The sequence below is a fragment of the Echinops telfairi genome, unplaced genomic scaffold (genome assembly GCF_000313985.2).
Source record: "Echinops telfairi isolate 266 unplaced genomic scaffold, ASM31398v2 ScPeMD7_7461;HRSCAF=8499, whole genome shotgun sequence".
NCBI lineage: Eukaryota > Metazoa > Chordata > Mammalia > Afrosoricida > Tenrecidae > Echinops > Echinops telfairi.
The window spans coordinates 4786356-4814252 of NW_022111361.1; the positions used below are offsets into that span (position 1 = coordinate 4786356).

A 27897-nucleotide genomic window follows, 5' to 3' on the forward strand; every position below is an offset into this window, starting at 1 on the left:
TCTTGCATTGAGGGAGTACTTGAGTGGAGGCCCAATGTCCTTCTGCTACCTTAATACTAAACCTGTAAATATAGGCTCATAGATCTATTTCCCCAACCTCATATAAATATAAATATATTTGCATATGTACATGTCTTTATCTAGACCTCTATAAATGCCCTTTTCCAAATTGGCTTTTGAAAATGTTTCCAGCTCTACCTAAAAGTTGTGTCCTTTTTTAACGTGGGCTTTTAAAGATTTTTCTGGTGGTGGCTTAACCGGTATGTGTTGGGCTGCTAACAGCAAGGGCAGCAGTTTGGAACCAGTAGTCCCTGCAGGGAGAAACACAGGGCTTTCTGTTCTGTAAAGAGAACCCCAGGGCTTCAGTTCTACACTGTCCTTTAGGGGCATCAGCTCGGTGGCGGTGAGTTTTTAAATAAAGTTATCGTTCGTGCTTTCCAGCACTGTCCTGTTTTCGTTTGTACTCGACTGCACCAGAAATGGCCTGTTGCTTGGATCAAAGGCCTCCACGTTCCCCCCCCAACAAATCTGGAAACAAGATTTGGTCACATCAGTGAAGCTCTCTCTCTGATGCCTCCCTCTTGCTAAGGGACCCCCAGTAACCCCGAAGGACGAACTCACTGCGGTGGAGTCGACTCTAACTCAGAACGGCCTTCCAGGACCGAGGCGCACTGGCCTTCTGCGTCGGCAAGGCTCTCCACCTTTGACGGCTCTGACTGCCCAGCTTGCCGTTAGCCGCCCAGCCATCACCCAGGAGTACGCCACCGGATCTCAAGATAGACCCGCTCAAAGGAAACAGAGACTACCTTGCAAGCCAACATTGTTAAAAACGAAAACATCTTGGGAGAGGAAAAAGAACGGACCCTGTCATGGAGGGTGGGCTGTCCATCACAAATCGGGGGTCGGCGGGTGTCTGCACACTCACCTGGCGTTGGCAGGATTGCTGGTGGTCAAGTTCGCCAGGGCCAGAGCGGCTGCTTCCCGCACCTCCTCGTTGTCGCTCTTCAGGAGCTGGACCAACTGCGGGATCCCTGCGGGGAGACACAGGCCCGCGGTGACTCCCAACCCAGAGCCCGGGGACCGAAGCGACTCCACACATTCCGGTCCCAGCCTGCTCACCCTGATTATTGAAAAAATCTTTGCTGCTTGAATTCTCGCTCATTGCGGAGATGGCTTGCGAAGCGGCGATTTTTGTCCCCTCGTTTTCAGAACCCAGCAGGGTGACCAGGCACTTCTCCACCTCTTGCTCATGAAAAAACCTTCTGCTTTCAGCTTTCCATAAAACACAAGGGAAACAAGACATTCAGAATTCTGCTGCCAAAGGGAGGAAGGAAGGAAGGAAGGAAGGAAGGAAGGAAGGAAGGAAGGAAGGAAGGAAGGAAGGAAGGAGTAAAAAGCATGATGCTAATGTGCATGGGTTATTCCTGATAACTGTTCACTAGCGGTAGTCACAAAGCATCTAAACCCAACAAAACAGACACCCAGATACGCGTTCGAATAAAGCGAGAACCATGGCCAGCCCCCTCCCCACCACCCCTGCCCGAACACGCTCATCTGATATCAAACTTCGGTGATGACAATTGTCTAAGAAAGGCAAGCTTAAGATCAGGCGAGCATTTCAGAAATGCCACTTGTGTGCCTGGCCCTTGTCCTCGTGGTAGCTAAAGGCGCAGTAAGGCCAAACTAAGACTCAAGGCCAAGGAAGGCTGTGTATGTATTTGATGATGATTTTTATAAACAAAGACCCAACATTTGAAGAATTTGCAAGATGCCAGATATGCAGGCACTCAGGGTCAGAGTAGAGTGGAGGGCTAAGTTACAATGAGGAGGAAAGTAGAAGCCAAGGCCTTGGTGAATTTATAATTTTATACCCTATCCAATCACACTCCTATTTCGTCTCAAATTACACTGTGTACTAAAAGGGCTGCGTGGCAGTTACACAATCTCCCAGCAACTTGAGCAAAGGGGTGGAGTCTAGCCTGTCAATCAGGTCACAGCCAATGAGGCCTCTGTGTGGGCATGGCCTTTTCCTGAGGATTCTGAGTCCTCCTGTCTTCCTCCCTGGAGGGGGGACACACACTCTCTCCGCTTCACCTTCCTGTGGACAAGCCACATGGAGCCACACCGATGGCAGCCAGAGCCCTGGAGATACTTCCACAACCACTGGGTCCACAAGACTTTCTACCCACAGGTCTGGGATCTTCCTGTATTCAGCATCATTGCAGGTGCTGCGTGAGTATGAAGAGGAATTTATGGACTAGTATCAGACATAGGGGCTAATATCACCCTCAGAGACTTGACCTGGACTGGGCTGGCTTTCTCAATGTACAATTGCTCTTTTACATAAAACTCTTTCTTATACACGTATGAGGGTCTATGAATTTGTTTGTCTAGTCAACCCATATTAACACAAGAAGGAATTAAAAATAATTGTTCTGCTTGAAAATTAATATCGACAACCTAGCATAGTGTTCTTTATTTGGTTAAAAAAATAAGTATGGCTCTAAGTCTATACAACAATATTCTGCCTACTATAAAACACTCAATTAGAAACCAAATGATTTTAATTTTCTTTTTGATCCCTAAGCAATGTTTTCCTCTCTTGAGTTACCAGTTTGATTGTTCATAAATGACTATCTCATTAGTATACAAAATCAAATATTACATTGAAGTAAATGAGAAAATTAGGCTCCATAGTTTGCATATTCTTGTTAAGTCTAGTTAATTCTAGATGAATCAGTTATGGTTTATTAAAACCATAAACTAGAAAAAAGTGCCTCAAGACAAACCTAGTTTAATGCCATAAAAAAGGGTTAAGCTTGGAAAGAAACTGCTTACAAGCAATTTCTAGCCAAATACCTTCGGCTCTTTCAAATATTTTTGTCATAGGCTTGATTCTTCATTAACTGTCCTTTGTAAAAGCAATGTATCTGCATAAAATAGAAGCATGTGTGGTATGTGTTCTGGTGATGCTAATATGTAAAAGAAGCATATTAGAATAAAAATCTGCACATCATTGACGATTCAGATTTCAACATCTCCACGTGGAACTAATGCGTTGGCTAGACCTCTTTAAATTTGTTTGCTTCCCTCCCAAAAATCTTTCAGAAATTTATAGCAACAGATTTCACATTTTACAGTGACTATAGGACCATCATCTTTGCTGTGAGGAGAAGCTGTGCTGAAGTCGTGGGCTATGGACGGGTCTGCAGTTCAAAGCCAACAGCGGCTCCTCAGGAGGCAGAGTGATTTCCTGCTCCTGCAAGGATTTAGAGACTGGGAAGCCCACAAGGGCAGTTCTACCCTGTCCTATCCAGTCGGTTGATCGGTTGTTATGAGTTGGAATCGAGTTGGAATCAATTGGATGGCAGTGAGCTTACCTTTAACCCCAACTCAGAAGCACCACTCTCTTTCACGGAGCAGCATCACATTCAGATAGCACCGTATGTGCGGATGCTTTGGGCCTTTGCCCGCATGCTGTGCTGATGTGTGCAAACTCTGGCTACAAAGGGCACAGGGTAAATTAATAACCCTGCTGTTCCTTTGTCTTCAGCCAGTCATGAACCACGTCCTGTAATCCTATCATTTTAATCCTTTGCTCCTCTCACTTAAAATTAGATTTCAGGCAATGTTTTTTTAAAATTTTGTTTCCTGAGCTGCAGTTAATATTTACACCTCAAATATATGGCTCCAAAAATGTTTTAAAATATGTGTAGTCATTTTAGTTTTTACTGAGTTAGTAGTATCTGAAACATTTTCTGGAGTCTCGTCTCTCACATGAATACTTTGATGTATAATGGAAACTTCTCTGATGTCTCTCAACCTTAGCCTGGGTTCTATCAGGAAAACCAGTCAAGAGAATTCTTTGGAAAGGTATGGGGGTTTGGGGTATGTCATTGAATATATATAGTTATTAGAAAGATTTTAAAAATAATTTAAATAAATGCTATGGGCAATTAGTTTCTCAACTCTTCTGAGAATGTTCTCAAAATCCAGTTGTGTTTTTCAAGCTGCGAAAGTGCTGACTGCAATGTGGCAATAATCTATTTACAAGATGAATGAACATATTAAACAAGTGCCTTCAATGAATTGCTACACCAATAAGTCATTATGTTCTAGCCACACAAATCATAAAGGCAGTAGATCAGTTATGCTACCAACAGAGTAAGATCTTTTTAAAGTGGCATTTGTTTGGTTATCACTAAAAATAAAAAAAAGCATACGATTGCATCGAGAACAAAACATCATTCACCTATGTTGCAGTATGTATGTACATATATATTACATGTGTATATATACATGTTATATATATGCCTGTACTTTATTGCTCTTGACTGAAGAATGATACTCCATTGTACACTGCGAAGTGTTTGTCCATTCATCTGCTGATGGCTGTTTGGACTGGTTCTGTGGTTTACCTACCGTGAATAGTGCTGCAGTGAACATTGGTGTACAACTATCTGATCGTGCCCCTGGGTCCAATCATTTGGGGTACACACCGAGGTATGGAGTTTCAGAATTATATGGAAATCACGTTTTCAAATATTTGAAGAATTACCCAGCTGTTTGCCATGGCGGCTGACCTACTTTGCATCCCAACCCACATGATACAAGGCTTCCTATTTTATGCATCCTCGTCAATCCATTGCTTTGGGGGTGTGCATAGAATAACTGGGTTCTCCTGACCTTGAGATCTTTTACTAATGTAGTTTTTCATGTTTTAACCTAGTGTTGCTCATTGTGCCTTAAATAAGCTGTCCATTTCCTCACACCATATCACCTTGATCTGAAAACCAGTGGCCATGGCGTTGTGGAAAATGTAAGAGGCTTTAATGCCAAGCTAGGCTATTTGGGCTTTAGCTTGCTTTGTTCTAGGCCATGGAGGTCCTGGTGGTGCCACCATGCAAGTGTTAGACTGCGAACCACACCCGTGCTGGCTCAGCCTCACAAGCCGCTCGGTGGGAGAAAGATGGGGCTGGCTGCTCTCACAAAGATTTAGGTATACGTAGCATCTCTATGAATCAAAATGGGCTTGATAGCCGTGGGTTTGGGTTGGGGGGTCCAGACAAGGTCAAGAGGTCGTAACTTGATATCCATGAATCCAGAGGACATGGGATGCTAGGCAGTCCCGTGAACTTAAATATGCAAAATATGATGCACATGTGTATATCTCTTTTATCAGATTCTCAAAGGAACTCAAGACGCCTCAGGGGGGGAGTGGGTGCAAAGAGGCTGTAGCTCATTCGTACTCACGTAATCAGTCCTAGCAGTGCTGGGACTGGAATACAAGGCACTCTGTACGGCGAGCGCTCTGTCCACTACTCTGTCATATGAAACTGACCACCCGATGAGTCCAATTAATGGAACTCACTATTCCCAGAGGGCCTGGAACACACCTAAAACAACCGAGTCAACTAGACCAAAGAGAAGCTACGATATGCACAACCTCTGGGTTTGACACTGCTTGGGTCTTGCCTTTACACCTCAGTTAGCTATGAAGGACAATGACAGATGGTAAACAGCTGACCAGCTATGACAACATCTAAATTATATTTGATAAAATCCTACACAAGCCAACTTTGGCTAAGATTAAAAAGTCTTAGTTACAGGGTCTGTCTTCATATTTCACATTTATAAATGGAAGTCATAAAACCCTACTCTCTGGACTCTGTACCATAAAAGTCTGCTTCCTGAAATCAGGTTTGCCTTAAAAGAAATCTCGTATTGATTGAAAAATAAAATGTTTTCCATAATATATGCTTAGGCATATGTATACACGGGTGTATGAGTATACAAAGGGTACCCCCCAAAATGGTAGAAAGTTCCGCTGGGTGGAGCTTTCATAGTTCACATTTTTCCCTGCTAGGCAAGCATTGAGCAACTTGCTCTGCGTTAGTGCACCCAGTGGCATCACCTGGGAAGGCTCTCTTTCTCTGGTCACAGTGAATTTTTTCGTAAAAGCAGTTTCACTTGAACCTCATTTTTTTGTGATGGCCGATTTCAGAGAACAGTATGCAACTGTGAAATTTTGTTTCCTACTCGGGAAAAATGCCAAAGAAATTGTTGTGATGTGGAACACAGCTTACAAAGACAATGCTATGGGAAAAACACAAGTGTATGAATGGTTTTCTCATTTCAAAAAAGGTGAAATGTCAATTGATGACAAACCTAATTCTGGACATCTGTCAACTTCCCAAATGGATGAAAATGTCCACTTGTAGTACATTTGGAGTTTTGCTCTACCAGATCAGATTGTTAATCAAGCTTTCTCATTAGAGGTTCTGAAAAGATTGTGTAATTGTGTGCAACAAAAAGACCTGATTTGTGGCAGATGGGGGACTGGTTTGCCACCACAACAATGTACCTTCTCACGCAGCTATCTCAGTGCACCAGTTTTGGGCAAAAAAACAGCATGCCTCTCTTGCCCCACGCACCTGACTCACCTGACCTCACTCCTTGTGACTTCTTTTTGTTTCCACTAATGAAGAGGGACATGAGAGGACAATGATGTAGAAGAGGTGACCAAAAAAATGCGGGCGGTGCTATCAACCATCCAAACATGAGTTTGAAAAATGTTTCCAAGAATGGAATAGCAGAATTGACAAATGTATTAATTGTAATGGAGAGTACTTTGAAGGTGATAAGGTTGTTTTTGTTAAAAAAGAAAACAAAAAACACTTAAATAGATAGCTTTTTTGGGGGAAAAGTCCAGTTTTTTTGGGGGGGTTGGGTACTCCTCATATATGCTTATAATATAAATCATTTAAAATAGCAAAGGCTGCCATAATTTATAAGAGGAGTGAATCAGAAGAGGAGAAACAAAATCAAGAGTTTTTATTAACTAAGATATTCCAAAATACACATAAATTAAAACTATCATTTCCTTTTTTGTGCTTGTGATATAAATAATCTCTAATATTTTATAAATTGTTGTTGACATAGCTTATCACCGAAATGAAAATATTCTATACATATGCTATGAGCATATTGCTTCTCATTGTTTTATAACAAAACTATACTAGACTTTATACTTGACTTTTAACTGAGACTTTAAAATTGCTGTGATGATAGCATTTCACATGGAGGTTTATTTAAATAACAGCTTCAGAATTACAAATAACACACACACACACACCCCAAAACAACAACAACAACAAAATTCCCAACCAAACCCACTGCCATCGAGTCATTTCCAATTCATAGTGACCCTGTGTAGGGTTTCCAAGATGAACTCTTTATAGGAGCGGGCAGCCTGATCTTTTCCCCGTAGAGCAGCTAGTGAGTGGGTCTGCACCTCAGCACAGAACCTGCCAACCAGGCTCCTTAAATGCTGCTTAATTCCACTTTCAAGAGACATAAGGGCTGACGGCTGCTTAGGAATGACTGTTTTAAAAGTCGGCATTAGAATTAAATCCTCATGAGTACATTAAATCCTTGACAAAACAGTCTCTAAGTCTCTGGTATTAAAGTGAGTTTTGTTTAAGTAATAATCATGGCACTATCCTCAAGTGGTTAGTTAAAAGCAGGTAAATACGACTCTAATAGGAATGGCATTCATTAATAATATTTTAATATTAATATATTAATAGGCTATGTATCTGCTTTTGACTAACCACTTGAGAATAGTGCTGTAGACAACAGTGGAGCTCTGGCCGCATAGTGTTGGACTGATAACCACAAGGTCAGCCGTTTCCAGACACCAGCAGCTCCTTGAGAGAAAGAGGAAGCGTTCTACTCCAGTAAAAAGTGCAGGTCTCAGAAAGCCACAGGTTGTGGTAGTTACATAATCTGTTGTCAATTTGAGACTTATGAGTGAAGGGGTGGAGTTTAGCCTGTCAATCAGGTCGCCACTTGATGACCTCATTTGGAGACGCCATGGAGATAAATAGCTCGCTGGAGGTGGGACATACACTGACTCCCTGCGAGCCACTACTGACAAAGAGTCTGATGGAGCTATGCTGATGGAGACAGAGCCCTGGAGCTGGAGGAGCCACATGGAGACCCCGGCCAGCACTGAGATGATTCTACCAACACTGGATCCACAAGACTTTCCACTCACTGGCCTGTGATCTTCCTGCATTTGGCAGCATTGCATGACTGAGTCAGTCTAAAGAGGAATTTATGGACTAGTATTAGACATACGGGCTTATGTTGAACTTATGGACTTGATCTAGACTGGACTGGGATATTATATAAATTACTCTTTATATAAAGAGTAATTGATGGGCTCTTTAGTCTACCCAGACTAACACACAGGGGCAGTTCTACCCTGTCCTAGAGGGTCACTATGGACATCATCAGAATCAACTTGATGGCAGTGAGTTCTTTTGGAGAGAGATCAAAGCAGACAATATAATACATATTTAAAAACCAGGGCATACGATCATAAGCTGCTTTAGTGATTGCTCTTGCTGCATTCTTCTGGATGTCAGGAACTGAAGAGTTTTCTGCGAACGTGAGGAGCTTTTTAAGACCCCCTGTCTGTTGAATCATCACAATAGTATCCATATCTTCAAGGCAATTGGCTACTACTGCGAGCGCTTCAATATGAAGGTCATTCAGTTCCTAATAATAAAAGCACACATAACTTAGAAAGGACAGTTTGTACTTGTGTCGGTCGGAACATAATGCAGTTAACTTGCTTGTCACAAAGGCTGGGGGGAACCAAGCATTCTGTTACTCAAAATAGCATCCATCTCCTGAGCCATCTCCTTGGCATTCTCATTTCCTCCTCCCAAATGTTTTATGGATTGGAAAACAAAACACATTTTTAAGGAAACTTCCAATAATGGCGATGGAGCAGACTCGTTCATTTACGTCTACCAATAGCAGTTATAAAAGTTGGAGGAAACATTTTTAAAGCACTCTTCAGAGGCCCTGGCCACATCCAAAATCAGAGGGTAAAGAAAGGAAGGCGCTTTCTTCAGCACCTGCAACAAGAAGGAAAAGCGGTATGAATGTGTAGCTCTCTTGCCTGAGGAATATCCTTAAGTCTGCAGAGCAATAGAAAACTGAATCCTTACTTCAACAGCGAGGAAGTGAAGGGGGAAACCCTGAGGCAAGAGAACCACACCCACGGGATGCAGTTACAGATGAGGATAACCTGCACTCAACTGTATGGGGCTCGACTAAATCTAACTTGAGTGGGGCAGATCCCAGGTACTATGGTGGAGGCAAGAAAGTAGAAATAGAAAGGCAGATCTCCTCTCCTTGAAAGAAAAAGCTATGCTAGAAGAACATTTCATAATATTAAAAGGTTCAGTATGTCAGGAAGAGAATAACGGTTATAAATGTGGTTGGTAATACAGCTTCAGATTATAAGAGGCCAGACCTAAACAACAGAGAGAAAGGGAAAAATCTTGCATGACAATAGAGGGAAAAAAGAACACCTTTCTTTCAGTAATTGAGTTTTTCAAACTAGACAGAGAACCAGTAGGTATAGAGAAGATTTCAATGACACTAGCAACCACGGAACCTACCTGACAGGTGTAGAGCATTAAGCTTCAAAACAGATTGTACCTCCTTTCTATTCCAGACCAACATCAACAATATAAAACGAGTCTCACTAGATTTCGAAAGACTGGAATCGAGCAGAGAGAATGATTTCTAATTACAATAGAATACAATCAGAAATCAACCACTGCAAGGAATGAAACATTAAATACACAGAAATGGAACCATTCATTTCTAAACAATCCATGGGCCAAAGAAGAAGTAACAAGAGACACGAGACCTGGGTGTTAATGAAAGACAGCAGGACCACATGTGTGGGATGCGGCTCAAGTAGTGCTCAGCGCGAAATTTGTGAATTAAAAGACCTGTCGTAGAAAAGAGCAAAGGCCGTAGCTTTCTTCTTAAGGGGGAGGGTGGAGAACAAGTCAAGGACAAAGTTATGAGAAGGAAGGTAACAACGGCAATAAAGTAAGGAGAAATTGATGAGCTACAACAACGGTTCTCAACCCGTGGGTCGCGGCCCCTTTGGGGGGTCAGACAACCCTTTCATAGGGGTTGCCTAAGAACATCGAAACGCATGGTCTTAGGAACCAAGACACCGCTCCCCTATCCATCTCCAGGTGAGTCCACCCCATGCAGGTGCACCCATCTACAAGTAACTGGGGTGGAGACTGTTACCCATGCTACCCCAGGCTTCAAGACAAAATTTCATTTACTTGTCATTAGAAATAAATATTTCACAATATAGAGTTTCATATTATTTTTGTGATGATTCACTATGCTTTCATTGTGTCCAATTTGTGACAATGAAAACACATCCTGCCTATCACATATTTACATGACGATTCATCACAGTAGCAAAATGACAGTGATGAAGTAGCAACAAAAATAATGCTATGGTTGGGGGTCACCACAACATGAGGAACTGTATGAAAGGGTCGTGGCGTTAGGAAGGCTGAGAACCACTGCGCTAGAAAGAAACAATAGATAAAATAAATGAAAACAAAAGGCTGGTTCTTTACAATATTTATTACAGGGATAAATAGTATGCTGAGTGGGGCAAAAAACAAATCAACAATAATAAGACTGATATTGAGGGTACTATTAAAAATCTCACAAAAAAGCATGACAAGGGAATATTATGAACAATATTAAACTAGCAAATTAGTTTAATAACTTTAAATGTAATGGGCAACCCGATTTTTAAAAAGATACTAGTAATGAACATGAGCACAAGAAAAATAGAATATCTAAATAACCTTCTATCTTATTTTAAATGTGCAACTAAACACTTTGTCACCAGTGACATTCCGGGCCTGAGTGGCTTCACTGGCAAATTCTATCAGACATTTAAGCATGAAATCACATCAATCTTACACAAACTCTTTCAGGAAACAGAAAAGGAATTAATCCTCCCAACTGTTTGACTCTGATACCCAAATCCAAAAATAACACACAGATACCCACACAAAAGGGGTTTCAAAAAGTTTGTAGAAAATAGAAAGGAAAGATAATGGAATGCTCCTATGAACTTTTTGAAACACCCCACCTTCATATAGACATAAAAGAAAACTACAGACTAACATCCTTCATGAACACAGACACATATGTTTAAGTATTGGCACATTGACTGCAACAACATAGAAAACGAGCAAATGAAAACGCATTCCAAGAATGTACGTTGGTTTAATTTTTCTTCTAAGAATGTAAAATGGTTTAATTTTGAAATTCAATTAAATTGTCCATAATAATAAAGGGGTGGGGGGAACTTCATCATCTACCTGACTCAGAAAAAGGCACTTAGAAATTCAGCACCCACACATAATAAAAAAACTTTTTAGCAAACTCGAAATAAAAGGAAACGTCAAAATCAAATCTTGTCCAGTTATGAGAAAGAACAGCATCTGGAGTCTTAAAGGCTTCTCTTAAAACAAACAGCCATTTGAGTGAGGGGCCACCTCCGTTCAGACGGAAAGAGCGCACCAGCCCGGGGGGTCCCAGGATCGTAAATAATGAAAGCCAAGGTCAGAGGAGAGAATTGTATGAGAGTTTAAATTCTCAGCACCCAGCTGGATGACACTGAGAAGGCCAAAATCCACTTGCAGGGTTCCCACACAGATTAGCCTCCACTGAATTTCCTCAGACCACTGAATGGGGATTTCACTAGTCTTTGCTCAGGCAGGGCATCAGAATGTGCATTACTGCAGATATAGTTGGTTTAAAATTTAACATGTTATCATCGCCCTTTTGTCCTATTGTAAATGTGTTCTCATTTCTATGATCGTCTGCTCTCCTTTGAATTGGGGACTCACCGTGTTTTCTTTTGTTGTCATTGTTGGGATTTTTGGTATGATTTTCTTTATATGAAATCCAAAATAGAGACAGTAACTAGATCAATAATTCCGTAGAGTATTGGCAGGGGACGTTGGGGCAAATGGGGCACTAATACTAATGGGTACGGCAATGAGAAAATGTCCTAAAACTAACTGTGGTGATGATTGTCCAAACCTTTGAGATATATTTAAACCATTGAATTGTATGGTCGTGAGTTATATGCCAACAAAACTGGCTTTTTAAAAGAGGCAATTTCACCATCTTGAAAAACCTGAAGTTAAAATCATACTTAATATTCAGAAAATCCTAAGTGGTCTATTAAAAGCTACTAAAAGTAATAAGTAGGTCTAGTGAGACCTCAGGATAAAAATTAAATATATAAAAGCTAGCTATATTTCTATATGCTAGCAATGAACAATTGAAAAATAAAATATAATTTTATTTCCAAAACATGAAGAGCATGAAGAAACAAATGTAACAAAATATATGGGGCATCAACATACGGATAGATAAAAAATATTCTGAAAATATTAAAGAAGGTCTAAATTAATAGTGATACAAAAACCAAGCAACTCTCTGCCAATGAGTCGATTCACAGGGACACTCTACGGGGTTTCCAAGGCTGTTACTCTGAACCAGAACACACAGCCCTGAAAGAATTAGGAGGCAAAAGACATTTATAGAGGTATAAGCCTAGGCATGCACATATGTAAATATTTTCATATATAACGGTAGGGATATAGATCTATGTATATATATTTATATGTTAAGTATCAAGGTAGCAGATGGACATCGGGCCTCACCTCACGTCCTCCCTCTACATAAGAACAGGTTGTTCTAATCACCTGGCATTCTGTGATGCTCACCTTCCCGACACCACCGCCAAAGTCAAAATGGTGCATAAGCAAATGTGGTGACCAAAGTTGATGGTGCCTGGCGATGAAAAGATATAGCATCTGGAGTCTTAAAGGCTTGAAGTTAAACAACTGGCCATCTAGCAGGGAAGCAGCAAAGCCCACATGGAAGAATCACACCAGCCTGTGTGATCACGAGGTATTGACAGGATCAGGTATTAGGCATCAGAAGACTCAAAACAAACAAATCTATGGATGCAAATAATATGGGTCAAAGTGGATTCCCAAAGCCCATCTGTGGACAATTGGACATTCCCTTGCAGAAGGGTCACAAGGAAGGAAGGAGTCAGCCAGGGTACAGTATAGCACCGATGAAACACACAACATCCCTCTAGTTTCTTAAGGCTTACCCCAACCCCCACCCCACCTACTACCAATCCGGCTAGACCAGAGCATGTACACTGGTACAGATAAGAGCTCTCGACACACGGAATCCAGGACAGATAAACCCCTCAGGAACAGTAATGGGAGTAGCAATACCATGAGAGTAGGGGAAAGTGGGGGAAGAAAGGGGAGAAACAGGGAACCAACTACAACGATCAGCATATAACACTGCCCCCTCCCCAGGCGGATGAACAACAGAAACCTGAGCAAAGGGTGACAGGGGATAGTGTAAGATACGAAAATAATAATAATTTATCATTTATCATGGGTCCATGAGGGTGGGAGGGTGGGGGAGAGAGGGAAAAAGAGGAGCTGATACCAAGGGCTCAAACAGAAAGAATATGTTTTGAAAATGATGATGGTAACATATGTACAGATGAGTTTGATACAACTGATGTGTGGATTGTTATAAGAGCTGTAAAAGTCCCCAATAAAATTATTTATTATTAACAATAAGAAGAACACAGCCCCTCCGTTCTCCTGGGTAGAAGCTGATGGGTTTGAACTGCCAACCTTGCAGCTAGCAGTCCAATGTTTATTTGACAGCGCCACCAGTAGAGAAATATGTGGGTAGAATTGCTTAATAATAAGTTAATGTTCCCTCCCATTAATTTATAAAAGTCCTGAAAACCAGAGAGTTCCATTAATGAACTCTGAATTTGGAGGTCTTCCTAAAAAAAGAGGAGGCAGAAAGATTTAGCCGGATGAAGAAAGCACAATCCTAACTATGTGCACAAACATCTATGGTGAGACCAGTGTAGGGATAGTGACAGTGGTTGTTGCAAGAACAGGATCCGTGGACAAATGGGGAGGTAGAAACACAAAGTGGTCATCAGGATGAATATTTGAGAACCAGCCTGGAAGCAGAGAGTGGCTTGGCCCTGCCTGCCTCCCCGTTCCTCTGCAGTGGATAGCAGAGAAGGTAACAGGGGGCAAGACCGGAGAATGTGACTGTCTGGCTCGGCAGGTACAACAGTGGGTCAGAGAGCCAGTGATGCCAAGAGGAATGGGGACTGCCCGCAGCAGATAGGCTACAGGCACATCCCACTGCACAGTGCAGCCTGTTCCATGATCATAACAACTGGAGCCAAGTCCCTGTGGGCTTATAGCTACAGACAAATGGGAATTGTCAAACACAAAGATAGCAGACAGACAACAATCAGCAAATATTACTGTAAACCCAACAGGCTTAATCAAGTCAAGAAGATAACAGTTAAAAATAAATATAACATATCCTAGGGGGGCTCGGGGCTATTATTTCACCCAAAGGAAGAATCAACTAGAGATCTCAGAAATTAAAGATAGTCATTAAAATAAAATGTTCAGTAGATGGCTAGATAAGAGAATGAACAAAGCCTTAATATAATATAGGCAGTGGGAAGATATTGTCCAAGGAATCTTCAAGAATGCAGAACAGTAGAAGACCTAGAGAGCCGACTTAGAAGTGCCACCATCCTTATTCAAGTCGTTCTACAATGAGCAAAGAAGAAATTATCAAAAGGAAACATTCCAAAGCCTTCCATTGGAAAGGGTCCAATGTGTGACAGGCAGGAGTTTTAAGAAGGTCTAAAACTGGGTACACATCCTGGTGCATTGTCCAAACACCCGACAGGAAAGCTAATATTGAAAGTTCCATAGAGAGAGAAATCATTTACTTGCACAGCAACTAGACTCCGATGGGCACCGGGATTCCTGTTGGGAATAACAGATGCGAGGAAGCAATATCTTCCCAGTTGCAATGGAAGAAAACATACAAGTGTGTTCCGGGTCAAAATAATATTTAAGTAGAAAAGCAAAACGAACAGATATGTTTGAACCTGCACACACCTGAAAGTTGTTTAGTCAGAGACTGTCTCTACAAGAGACACACAGTGTCTACTTCGGAAAGAAAGACATCACAGGAGGAGAGCAGAGTAAACCACGAGGAGAGAAGAGGGTTCTGGGCACTCCGTGGTTAAGTGTGCAGCTGCTAACCAACCAGCCAATGGCTGCATGAAAAATGTGGCAGTTGGCTAGGCTGACACATAAAAGCACTCTTTTGCACGAATGCCTCTCTCCATTGAAACCATTAACAGTCATTAGAGAGATGTCTACAACCGCGGAAGCCCTGTGGGGCAGTTGGGTTGTTTGCTTTGGGGCAGGGGTGGAGTAGGTGTAAAGAAACCTTCATCTATGCAAGTGTACACAGAATGGACGGGAAATAAATCATAACCTAGAACTAAAGCTCCAGAGGATACCAAGGAGGAGAATGGTGGAAAGAAAGGATTAAACCCTCCCAGATGTAATAGTAATGACAGAGGTGTCACAAGAAGTGACAATGAACTTAAATGGCTATGCTTGTAGCAAAACGTTTCAGCAGAGGGAAATAAAAGCAGAAGTTGATGAAGCTGCAATCAGAGAGCATCAAAGACCAGAGAAGAACATCGTGAGTGGTTCCAGAAAAGATTAAACAGGTGACCCAGATGCAAATGAAATTGGGATCATTATCAGCAGCTTCTCATTGAACCGCTACACACAGAGGACAACCCAGCAAACCTTCCACTGTTCGGCGGGAAACTGACCATGCCCAGATTAAAATGCCATTCAGGGGACCAGGAGCTGATACCAAGGGCTCAAGCAGAAAGCAAATGTTTTGAGAATGACGAGGGCAACAAACGTACAAATGTGCTGGACACAGTGGATGGATGGATGGATTGTGCTAAGAGTTGTACGAGCCCCCAATAAAATTATTTTTTTAGATGCCATTCAGGGAACGTGGCCGGATCATGATATTTTGCAAAAGGAACGTGGATAAAAAATGGACAGGTGAGCTAAAGGAAGCAGAGGAGAGCATGTGTAACAGCGTCACAACTTTTCATTCCTACTACCACTTGGCGAGAAAAGAAAAATAAGCTGGATTGGATCTTGTCACAGAAAGAAAATCCTAAGGGCTGAGAAAGAATAACGAATTCTCAGTCCAGTCATCACTCGGGAAACCGGTATCAACAAAAACGATAAAACGTTTATATAAAGATTAATAATACCCGGTGATGGAAAATAAGCAGTCACTTTCAAGTCTGATGGGTGGGAATAGCAATTAGAACATTTCATTTTCCTGTGCTACTTGGCTCTGTGGAGACCTGCTGGCGTAGTGGGCTACGTGCTGGGTTACTAATCACAAGGTAAGTGGTTTGAAGCCACCAGTGGCCCCTTGGGAGAAAGAGGAGGCTTTCTACTCCCAGAAGGGTTTACAGACTTGGAAACCCAAAGAAGCAATTCCAGTCTGTCCTGCAGGGTCACTACGAGTCAATCAACTTGATGACAGTGAGTGTGGTTCCTGAGACTTGGCATCGTATACGGCCATTTCAAATGTATTTATCTTTAATTCTTTATTTGCATTTTGAGTATACATTCTAGAGAAAGTCCCATGTAGGTGCATACAATATATGCAACAAAAATATTATACAAAAAATCCCATCAATAAATAATATGTACATATTTTCTGTTATAAATTCACAATAATACACCATTTAATTATTTTCTGAAGCATAGTTAAATAGAATTAATTTATCTTAACCACATATATAACATGTAGAAGAAAGTATTAATAATTTGAAGGTCCATCAATAAACAGTGGTGAAATAAATACAGCTAATACGCTGAACAATTTCAAAAATCAGTTTTAAAGAAAATAAGGCTGTTTCACTTGTATTAACATAAAAAGTCCAAGAGCAATAAGTAAGACATGAACGTTGTGAACACTGTATCGTATGACCCCACTTGTTTGGGGGGGAGGCTAGCTCCTGTCTGCTCGCATAATTTGGGTATGTAAGCAAAGATGAACAGAAAGAATCTGCGAGATCCTTTGAGAAGGCGCGAGCAGTAGGAACTGAGGATGCAGAGTAGTGGCTTTTTCTCCTACTCTGCATCTGTTGCTGTTGGAAAATTTCCAACCATGATACATGGATTCGCTGTGAAAAAAAGTATTCTGTCCTTATGTTGCCTATATCTGTGTCCAAGTGCAGGTTATTTAACCTCTTTGAGCCTAATTTTTCTCATCTGTAAAATGGGAGTAATGATACGGTAATGAATCTGTAAAATGAGAGTAACTATTACATTATCATGATTTCCATTTTCATTGTATCATTAACCACATTTTACAACTAAAAACTATGATAATCAGCATATTTTATTTTTAAAATTTATTTTTATAGTTTCTTTCTTTTTTTCCAAAGGGGCTGTTTGAATGGTTTGTTTGTTTTTAATGCATTTGCAAAGCTCCCACACAAGGCTTGCCAGCCAGTGGATGATCCTTAACCTGGTGAAAAGAAGACACGTGGCCTATTGAGCAGGAGAGGATACTGTGACACAGCACCCAGATTTAGGTTCCATCCTGCGGTTAGTCGCTCTGTATCTGGCTGTGTGACACAGGGCAAAGGAAGTCACCTCAGAGTTCCCGTTTCCATTTTCAAAGATAAAAATAGATACTACACAGTGTTATCAGAATTCCCTATCCCAAACACGAAATAGCGCTTAGCAGGTGATCCACAGATCCAAGCTGGCTAAGTACGCACCAGACTGTCAAGCACTAAGTTGCGCAATTAGTGCCCTTTCGGAACCCACACTCCTTCCTGGTTTCTGCGTGACTAAGCGTGGCAGCTCTGTTCTGAGGTGAAAATACTGGGATGATTGACAGCTTAAAGTCGGTGGTACAGAGACGCTGGCTCCCTTCACCCTGTCCGTATTCCTGACTTTCTACAAGTCCTGAGAGTGGATTCCTGTTCTCCGAGTTCATTCAATTGGCTAAACTTTTATATTAGCGGTAAGCGGGTCTAAATCAACAGCACATCTCCTTCCCATTTTGTTCTGCACTCAGACGAGACACTTCCAGGGGCTCTCTGGACCACTTCATGCCAATTACATGGCATTAACTACTTGATTGGGGTTTTTAACTGGAGGTATGTGGATTCTCAACGTGTCTAATTCATTCCAAGAACCACACTAGTCGCTCAGGAAACTTGTCTCCAATATCGCACAAACTACGGCTGAGGGATAAATTCTTCTTCTGGCTTTGCTCCGGAGGTGCAAACCATCGCAGCCCAATGTTAACAAAGAAAACCGAACCCACACCCAATTCTGGGTGTTTTGGGAAATGATGAGGAAGGTCAGAGATAAGCATTTTATTTATTTTTTGAAGTATTTTTAAATTTTAATACATCATTTTCTTGGGGGCTCATACAGCTCTTACCACAATCCATCCATCCATCCATTGTGTTAGGCACATTTGTACATTTGTTGCCATCAGCATTTTCAAAACATTTTCTTTCTACTTGAGCCCTTGGTATCGACTCCTCACTTTCCCCCCTCCCTTCCCCACTGTCCCTCATGAACCCTTGATAAGTTATAAATTTTTATTATTTTTTTATGTCTTACACTGACCGATGCCTCTCTTCGTCCACTTTTCTGTTGTCCATCCCCTGGGAGGGGGCTAATGTAGATCGTTGTGATCAGCTCCCCCTTTCTCCCCCCACCTTACCCTTACCCTCCTGGTATGGCTACTCGCAATATTGGTCCTGAGAGGTTTATCTGTCCTGGATTCCCTATGTTTCCAGCTTTTAGCTGTACCCGTGTATATGCTGTGGTCTAGCCAGATTTATAAGGTAGAATTGGGGTCATGATAGTGTGGAGGAGGAAGCATTAAAGAACTAGAGGAAAGTTGTAAGTTTCATCATTGCTATACTGCACCCAGACTGGCTCGTCTCCTCCCCGAGGCCCTTCTGTAAGGGGATGTCCAATTGCCAATAGATGGGCTTCAGGTCTCCAGAGATAAGCATTTTAAAATCTTAAAATCTTTAATCTTCTAAAGCAGAAGACAGTAGAATTATAAGCCTAATTTTAATCAAGAGAATACCCTTCTGGGAGCAGTAAGTAAATCAGTGTCTTGTGTTCTTAATGAAATGGTTCAGCGTCACAGGCTTCCAGCTGTAAGAAAGAGTCTACAGGTCAAACTTACGGCAACACATGGGAGAGAGACATTTTTGATCACAGAGAGTTGAACCAATGTTGCAAATACAGTGAACCCTCGTTTATCGTGGTTAATTGGTTCTAGACCCTACCGTGATAAATGAAATTCCGCGAAGTAGGATTCCTTATTTGTAAATCAAATATTTTCATAGTCAGAGCATAGAGGACATGAAAAAACACCCTTTAGTCACCATTACACTCGTATTACCCAATTTATTAAACGAAAAAGGGAAAATACAGTAAAACATTTTGGACGTTACAATTATCATTTATTATTTATTATATTATTTATGGCATCTAGTTTACAGTATTACATATTTCACATACAGTATTATTATACATAGTTCTTACAAATACTGTAATCAATAGCCTATGAAATGACTTAAGGGATGTACTCTACAGGTGGGTCGCCGTCTTTTTCCTCTGAAGGAGTGGGTGTAGGCAGTGGGTGCTGTTACGCAAAAAACGCGATAGAGTGAAGCCGCGGAAGTCGAAGCGCGAAGTGGCGAGGGTTCACTGTACCTTAGTTTCCAGGATCTTAATAAGGGGCTCCAATCCTTGGTTGTCTCTTAGCATTGCTCGGGATTCCTTGTCATTCGTAATGACACCCAAGGTTTTGAGGGCCAACAACTGAATAATTGGATATTCGGACTTCAGGAGGTCCAGCATAGGAGGGATTGCATTTAGCTCCTGAAGTGTAGTCCGACACTGGAAATCCTGCAATGAAGTAAAGAGATGCGCTAAGTAATTTTCTCTGGGAATACGCACTTACAGCCTTGGGAACCCATAGGGGCAATCCTATAGGGTCATGATGAGGCAGAATTGACTTGCTGACGATGACTTTTTTAAGAGCCCTGGTGTGTCTGTTGGGTGCCTATCAGATTGCTACATGCAAAGTCAACCGTGCAAGCCCACTGGCTGCTCTGCAGGAGAGAGCCTGTACATGAATAAAGATGTATAGCCTCAGAAATTCTACATAGAGTTGTTATGCATCAGAACAGACTTGATGGCAGTGAGTTTGGATTTTTTATTCTTTTTTTATCACTTAGGAAATTCCTGTTACTTAAGTAGCATTGCCAAAGCACCCGTGCTTCATGAAATGCTTTCTGTGCTGGCTGCTGTCCTGCTACAAACAGCATCTGATACAATGGAATGGTGGAATCAATTCTTTACTGTCTTCATTCAAATGGATTGCTTATGAAATGCTGATCTGTAAGTTGTACTGTCTGTAATCCTTAAGCATGCAAATTTACGTCAGGTTGAATTTGGATATATGACCTTTACTCAAGGTGTTTACAATATGAAGGGGTGGTTGGAGCCCAGACAACTTGTTCTACATGCGTGCCTGTAAGTCTTGGGGGTGGGGAGGGGTGCTGGCTGCGCTGGACAGTGGGAGGGCAAAGCAGACTCATCAGCAACCCTGTCACCACGACAAGCCCTGACGCTCTGACTGTACATCAGGCCCTTTAAGCTAAAACTCGATCGATGGTACCGGGAGATAAGGTTTAAACGGTGTTACAGATAGACGATGGGCCTTATTTGCAGCTCAGTTTTCCCCTCGCGCTTTCCTTCAGCTGACTCCTTAATATTCAGCTTCCTTTTGACATCACTGTGTGGGCTGCTGTCATCAGTGAGTGCTTCTGTTATTAACCAGTAGGTCAGTTCTTCTCAAGCTATCAAGGGATATTGGGGATTAAAGGCAGAAGCACCTCCAGAGGAAATTTCAGCCCGTTGGGTGAGGCAACGCCAAGCGTGGCAGTTCTATAATCTCCTGCCAATTTGCTAAGGGGAGGAGTCTAGCCTAGTCAGTCAGGTTGCAGTTAATGACCTGATTTGGAGGTGTGATGGAGATAAATAGCTTACTGGCGGCCAGACACACTGGGCTACTCATTCTTATTGACAAGCCACATGGAGCTACGTTGATGGAGCCTGAGCCCTGGAGCTGGAGAAGCCATGTGGAGACCCCTGTCCGTGCTGAGATGCTTCCACCACCAATGAATCCACAAGACTTTCCACCCACTGACCTGTGATCTTCCTGCATTTGGTGTCAGTACATGTGTTGTGTGAGTCTGAAGAGGAACTTATAGACTGGTATTGGACATGTGAGTTAATATTGGATTTAAGGACTTGATCTGGACCGGGCTGGGATGTTTTCTTAAGATACAATTATTCTTTGATACAAAGCTCTCTATTACACACATGTGAGTGTCTATGAATTTGTTTCTCTAGTCAACCCGGACAAACACACCTACATAACCAATGAGGGGAGCCCGAGCTAAGCTTCCACTATGCGGTGGTTCTCAACCTTCCTAATGCTGCGACCCTTTAATACAGTTCCTCATGTGGTGGTGACCCCCCCAACCATGAAGTTTTCATTGCTACTTCATCACTGTCATTTTGCTACTGTTATGAATCGGGGCAACCCCTGTGAAAGGGTCCTTCGACCCCCAAAGGGGTCGTGACCCACAGGTTGAGAACCACTGCTCTATAGGATGTCTTTGTTGGGGAGAACGCTGAAATTAAGCCATGGGGTGCACAATCAGGTGGTCATGACATGCTAAGGCCAGATATGTATGCTTTTGCTAACTTTTGGCATCCATCCATTTGTCTATCCTTCTCCCCCTTTGCCCAGAGACATCTAGACAGCTTCTCTGCTAACACTCTTCCTCTTCCGCAGGGTTGCTTCAACATCTCTTCTTTTCACACTCTTTTTGGCAGTTATTTAAAATGACCGTTCAGTATTTTCTGCTGATCCCTGGGTGGCATAAATGGTTAAGCACGAGACTACTAGCAGAAAGGCTGACGGTTCAAACTCACCAATAGGTGGTTGGTAACGGTTTCCGAAACTCACAGCCTTGAAAGCCCTATGGAGCCTTTCAACTCTGCACACGTGGTCTAACCAAGGGCCTGTCAACTCTGCACACGTGGTCTAACCAAGGATCATAGTGGTCTAACCAAGGGTCCGTCAACTCTGCACATATGGTCTAACCAAGGGTCCGTCAACTCTGCACATGTGGTCTAACTAAGGGTCAGAGTCAATGGCAGCTAACAATGACAACAAGGCTTGTCAATGTACTCATGTGTGGTATTTGTTAAGGAGCCTGAGCAGGATAAGAAGCAGAGAAAGCTGTCCCCAGTGTCAGGTAGCTGCTTGGGCTCAGGGGGTGTATGCTGGGAGAAAGGAGGAAGGTCAGGTCTTTGTATGACAGAAAAATAGTACATGTTTGTTTGTATGTGTTTAACTCTTTTGAAGATCGGAGCTAGATTCCGTACACTCAGATCATCCTGTTTCCCCCCAGTAAATAAGTCTACCCTAAAAGACTCCATCGAATGTGCTCAAGGCACTAGCAGTGTTAGGCCAAGAGGCAGTGCCCAGGTCCAACCTGGTTCAACGCCAACAACAGAGTTCCTCTTTCAGAAAAAGTAAACTTTATCTAGTAGAACCCTAACTTCATTTGCATGCCATTCTATTGAAAAGGGAAGTATGTATCTAAAATGCCATTCCATTGGGAGGAAATAACTTAGAAAACATAAAAATGGTAAGGTATTTACACTAAATTCCATTAACCTCCCTGGATGAGAAATATCATTGTCTAAGTACCACATAGAACTGATTAGTTCCAAACAAGCAGTGAGTCTTTTAAAGTTGTTTTTTCTCAATACGAGAAAATACCTTCTATGATAAGCTTTTTAGAAACTCTTACCTGCACCAGGTTGTAGATGCATTCGATAGAATTCTTCTTCACATCGGGGTCTGGGCTGCCCAGCAGTCGGATGAGCGGCTCTAATCCGCCAGATTCAAGTATTTGCACTTTACTGGTATACTCTGCGGACATGTTTGCTAAACAGAGACTAGCAAACTCGTGGATAACTACTTCTTCTGTATATCAAAAACAAACAATACAAGCACACACAATGTTGATTCAACCATTATTTTAAAACATGATTTGGAAACCAAAGATCTACAACTCCTACCTTGGCTAGAGACCACTATCATGACCGTCCACCACTCGTCTCTCTTAACGAATTTCAGACAGTTGCTTGATCAATCGTAAAACGAAACCATTCCCAATTTTAAAAAGAAAATAGAGAATGCAAAGTTACCTTCTGGAGCGAGCTGAGCAATAACAGAACTCATGACATCTAACTCCCTTAACAACTTTTTCACGTCATCTACAAAAGAAACAGAACACTGAAGTTCATTAATAATGATAATGGCATTGTCTGGTTGAAGAGTCCCTGAGGAAATAAATACTATTATGATTAAATTATACCAGTAAGGAAATTGGCCCACAGTCACACAGGCATTAAGTGCAGGGTCCAGTTTCATGAGTCCCGCCCAGCACCACTCAACTCCAGCAAACTAGCTCACACTCCTTGATCACGGTGTTTGACTACGTCCCAGGGTGATAGTTGGCAGTTGCTTTCAAGTTGGCTCTTGACTCACAACAACCTTAAGTGCAACACAAGGAAATACTGCCCAGTCCTGTGCCATCCTCCCAATGGTTGTCATGTTGTGCCCATTGTCGTAGCACTGGTGTCAGCCCACCTCTTTTTCTCTGACCCTCGGCTTTCCCGAGCCTGGTGTCCTTCTCCAGGAGGGGTCTCTCTTGAGAAGTGTCCAAAGGATAGAGAGTCCTTCTAGCCAGCCCCCCTTTCTAACAAGCCTCCTGGCGGTACTTCTGCTACAACAGATGTGTTTGTGCTTCTGGCGACCCGTAGTGCTTTCCAGATCTGTCACCAACACCATGATTCGAAGGAGTCCATTTTTCCCCAGTCCTCCTTATTCACTGCCCGCATGTATACAAATGAATGGAAAATGTCATCGCTTGGGTCAGGCGCACCTTAGTCCTCAAAGTGACATCTTGACAGATTTAATCTCTCCTTTATCACAATGTTGTCTATTGGTACGAGGATTGTTTGTTTTCATACATTGAGTTGAAGGCTCAAATCTGAAGGCTGTAGCAGGTTGTTCATGAGCCTTGCCCCAATCCTGATGCCCTGTTCTTCTCCATAAAGTCCACCTTCACAGATTGTGTATCAGTGTGATGAAAGAATACAGCCCTCACACACACTTTTCCTGATTTTAAACCACTTAATATTTACTTGTTGTGTTTGAGCAACTGCCTCTTGGTCTGTAGACAGATTCTGCATGAACACAGTAAAATGTTCTGGAATTCCATTTTTCTCAATAGTGTCTAGAGTTTGGTGTCATCTACACCGTCAAATGCCTTTACATAGTCTGTAAAACACAAATAAATACCTTTCTGATATTTCCTACATTCAGTCCAGATTCACCTGTACACCAGCAATAACACTCGTAGTACCCTTTTCTGAACCTGATTTGAGTTTCTGGCAGTTCCTGCCCTGTTGATGTACTGCTTCAATCTCTCTTAAATTACAGCCTCCAAAATTTTACTTGCATGCGATATTGACACTGTTTGATCATTTCTGTTGGGTCCCTTTCTTCAGAATGGGCACACATATAAATCCCTTCTAATCAGTAGGCCTGGTAGCTATCTTCCAATTTTTTTGGCATAGGCTGGTGAGTACATGAGTTTATTGAAGCATTTCCATTGGAATTCAATCAACTCCTGGAGTCTTGTTCTTTATGAATCCTCCACTGGAACATTGAGCTTCTGCTTTCAATACCCTTGGCTCTCGATCGTATGCTACCTCTTGGAATCTCTCAATGGCAACCAATTCTTTTTGGTGTAGTGAGTCTGAGCATTCCTTTCATTTCTTTTGATGCTTCTTGCATCATTCAATACTTTGTCTCTAGACTCCTTCAATATTACAACTCAGAGCTTGAATTTTTTCTTTAGTTCCTTCTGCGGAGAAGTCCTTTCGTTTGGTTTCCTAACTCCAGGTCTTTGCACCCTTCGTTATAATGCTTTACTCTGTCTTCTGGGCCTGCCCTGTCAATTTTTCTGTCATTTCTTTTACTGAATAATTCCTTCCAACCCCCTTGCCTACTCCACGTTCCAGAGCAAGTCCCTGTCTTTTTAATGACCTTTTGCTTCCTTCATGAATGATGGTCTTGATGCCATCCCACAACTTGTTGAGTCTTAGGCCATCGGTGTTCGAGACATCAAATCTGTTCTTGAGATGGTCTCTGAATTCAGGTGGTATCTCCGATGGTCACATTTTGAGTGTATTTGTTTTATTTTTCTTCAGTTTCAACCTGAACTTGCATATGAGCAATGGCTAGTCTGCACCACAATGAATCCCTTGCCTAATTTTGGCTGATGATAGTCCGTTTCGCCATGTTCTCTGCCCACGGTTGTCGCCAGTTTGACTCCTGTGCATTGCATTTGAGGCAGTCCGTTGTGTGTGGTTGTTGTTTATGTGGATGGAGGAAGGCATTTTCAAAAAAGAAATTGCTGGTCTTACAAAATTCTATCATGTGATCTACAATGTCCTTTCTGTCATTAAAGCTCTATTTCCCAACTACTAGTTCTCCCTCTTTGTTTCCAGCTTTTGCATTCTAATCACCAGTAATTATTAATGGATCTCAATTTCATGTGTGATAAATTTCAGACTGAAGAAGTTGGTAGAATTTTTCAATTTCTTCATTACTGGCAGTAGTGGTTGGTGCATAAATTTGAATAATAGTTGTATTCATTTGTCTTCCTTGCAGACGTGTAGCTATTATCCTATCACAGACAGCATTGTACTTCAAAATACATCTTGAAATGTCCTTTTTAATGATTAATTCGACACCATTCCTCTTCAATTTGTCATTCTTGGCTTAGTGAACTAGATGATGCTCTGATTCATAATGGCCAAATACCAGTACATTTCAGCCCACGAGGACATCAATCTTTATGCACTCCATTTTGCTTCTGACAACTTCCTCTTTTCCTAGGTTCATACTTCATCCATTCTATGTTCTGATTATTCATGGACGTTTGAAATGGTCTCTTCTCATTGTGAGCTGTGTCTCATTCTCATCAGCAGGTGAAGGTTCCGAGAGCATGGCCGATCCACACGCTGGTTGCCAATGTTACATGGAGGGGAAGGTTATCACCAGTCATATTCTGAGCTCTGGTGGTGCCCTGGTTATGCACTGGGCTGCGATCTGCATGGTCTGCCGCTGAAAACCATCATCAGCTCCTGGGGAGCACGACTGGGCTTTGTCCTCCCATAAACATTTAGAGTCTTAGGAGCCCACAGAGGGGTTGAAGGGAGTCAGCATTGACTCAATGGCAGTGAGTTTGGTGTGGTCCAATCTGCTGGGCTCATCTTTCGTCACTCTATCGGACCATGTTCCAATGCAATTCATACGGTTGTCAGTGCCTCATCCCTCAGAAGAGCACCGGCCACTCCTTTTGCATAACCTGGTCTTAATCTAGAAGCCCCACTAAAACCTTTTCACCACTGGAGACCCTGCTGGTACGTGAAGTACTGGTGGCCTGGATTCCATAGCTTCCAGCATTACAGCACCACGCAGCCACGTCAGTGCCACACACGGACAGCCTAGTGGAGTTCAATGTCGCTGGACAACCAAAACCCCGCTGCAGCTGTGTTGATTCCCATCCACATCAACCCTCCAAGATAGAGTGGAACTGCCAGGAGGATTTTCACGGCTGTGCATCTTTACAGAAGCAGGCTGCCACAGAGATCCTCCCAGGAACAGCTGGAGAGTCAAAAGGACAAACTTCTGGCCAGAAGTCTAACCTCTGCAGGAAGGCTTCCTTTCACCAGAAAAGTGCAGATTGCTCTTAGCATACGTGCCAGTCAAGTTTAATCACTGCGAACACACTTAAATAAGGGTGTTATTCAGTCTTTTGTTGTTGTTGCCGTTACAAGGGTGGGGAGACAAGTTTCGGATTTTCGTGTAAACACAACTTGTACAGAACGCAGATACCAACTATCCCAGCCAGTTTCAGTAACTACACCTTGAATACTTACATTTCCATTTCATTGTTCAGAAATGCCCAGAACGCTTCAAGATAAGTATACTGGCTTATTTTCAAAGTTCCCCTTTAAATTGCATATATTTGCCTAATTATACCTCCTTGCTGCCACCCTAACCTCACTCTGAGAAATAGGTGCCGACGCTCCTTAAGTTTGGCAGCTTCTCTTCTTGGTCAGTTATCTTCATCTGTAGCTCAAAATTAGCACCTTCCCAGAATTTTGGAAAAGTCCACTTTACAGCAGCTGAACAACATATGGTCTCTAGATGCATTCTTCCTCATTAACTGCCGGATAGACTTGGATTTTACTGGATGCCTCTTCCTGAGGGACGCAGGGAGCTGGCCGGTTTGCAACCTGTCAAAAAGTCTGCTCTTCCTGACTCTGTCCCGACTGGCCGAAAGAGATCCAACAAAAGTACAACTCACTGTGGACAGGGCAGTATAGTAGGACTTCTCAAGTGTACCGGCCCAGAGTATAAGTATCATTAGCACTCATCTCAAAACAAATCAATAAAATCATTCTCCACAGGTCAAGATATCATAGCCTTGGCGTGAGGCTCCGATCCTTCCAAGTGTTCTGATGAGCTAGACAGGTGCGCCCCCGCCAGAGAAGTGTGCCATTGTTCTCCTCTCAGTCCTCCGATTCTCGTCTGTCTTGCCCTCGGGATGGTGTCTCTGAAAGGCACGCGGACATCTCCTTTTGCAAGTGCTTCAGATCAATACCTCTGGGCTTTGATCCCCCAGTACAGTTCCTGTGTGGGAGACCAGAGCCTCTTCCATGTGGTGAAAAAGCTTTTGCTGCTATACTGACCACAAGGTCCACACGAGTCATGCTCTGTGCCTTCGCTGCATGACCCACTCCCTGGAGGAGAGCCCATGGCACGGCATTC

The 27897-nt window shown here is 42.4% G+C and overlaps 1 protein-coding gene across 1 annotated transcript in view; it reads right to left on the reverse strand.

Annotated features, from left to right (window-relative positions):
• Positions 1-27897, reverse strand: part of ARMC3 (armadillo repeat containing 3) — a 119803-nt gene that overhangs the window by 64980 nt on the left and 26926 nt on the right. The window contains exons 5-10 of the mRNA XM_013006787.2: positions 23193-23261; positions 22793-22968; positions 19611-19805; positions 8382-8565; positions 1120-1272; positions 926-1031 (exon numbers count right to left, since the gene is read on the reverse strand). Of these exons, the coding sequence (XP_012862241.1) occupies positions 926-1031; positions 1120-1272; positions 8382-8565; positions 19611-19805; positions 22793-22968; positions 23193-23261 (883 nt within the window). The remainder of the gene's footprint in view (positions 1-925; positions 1032-1119; positions 1273-8381; positions 8566-19610; positions 19806-22792; positions 22969-23192; positions 23262-27897) is intronic.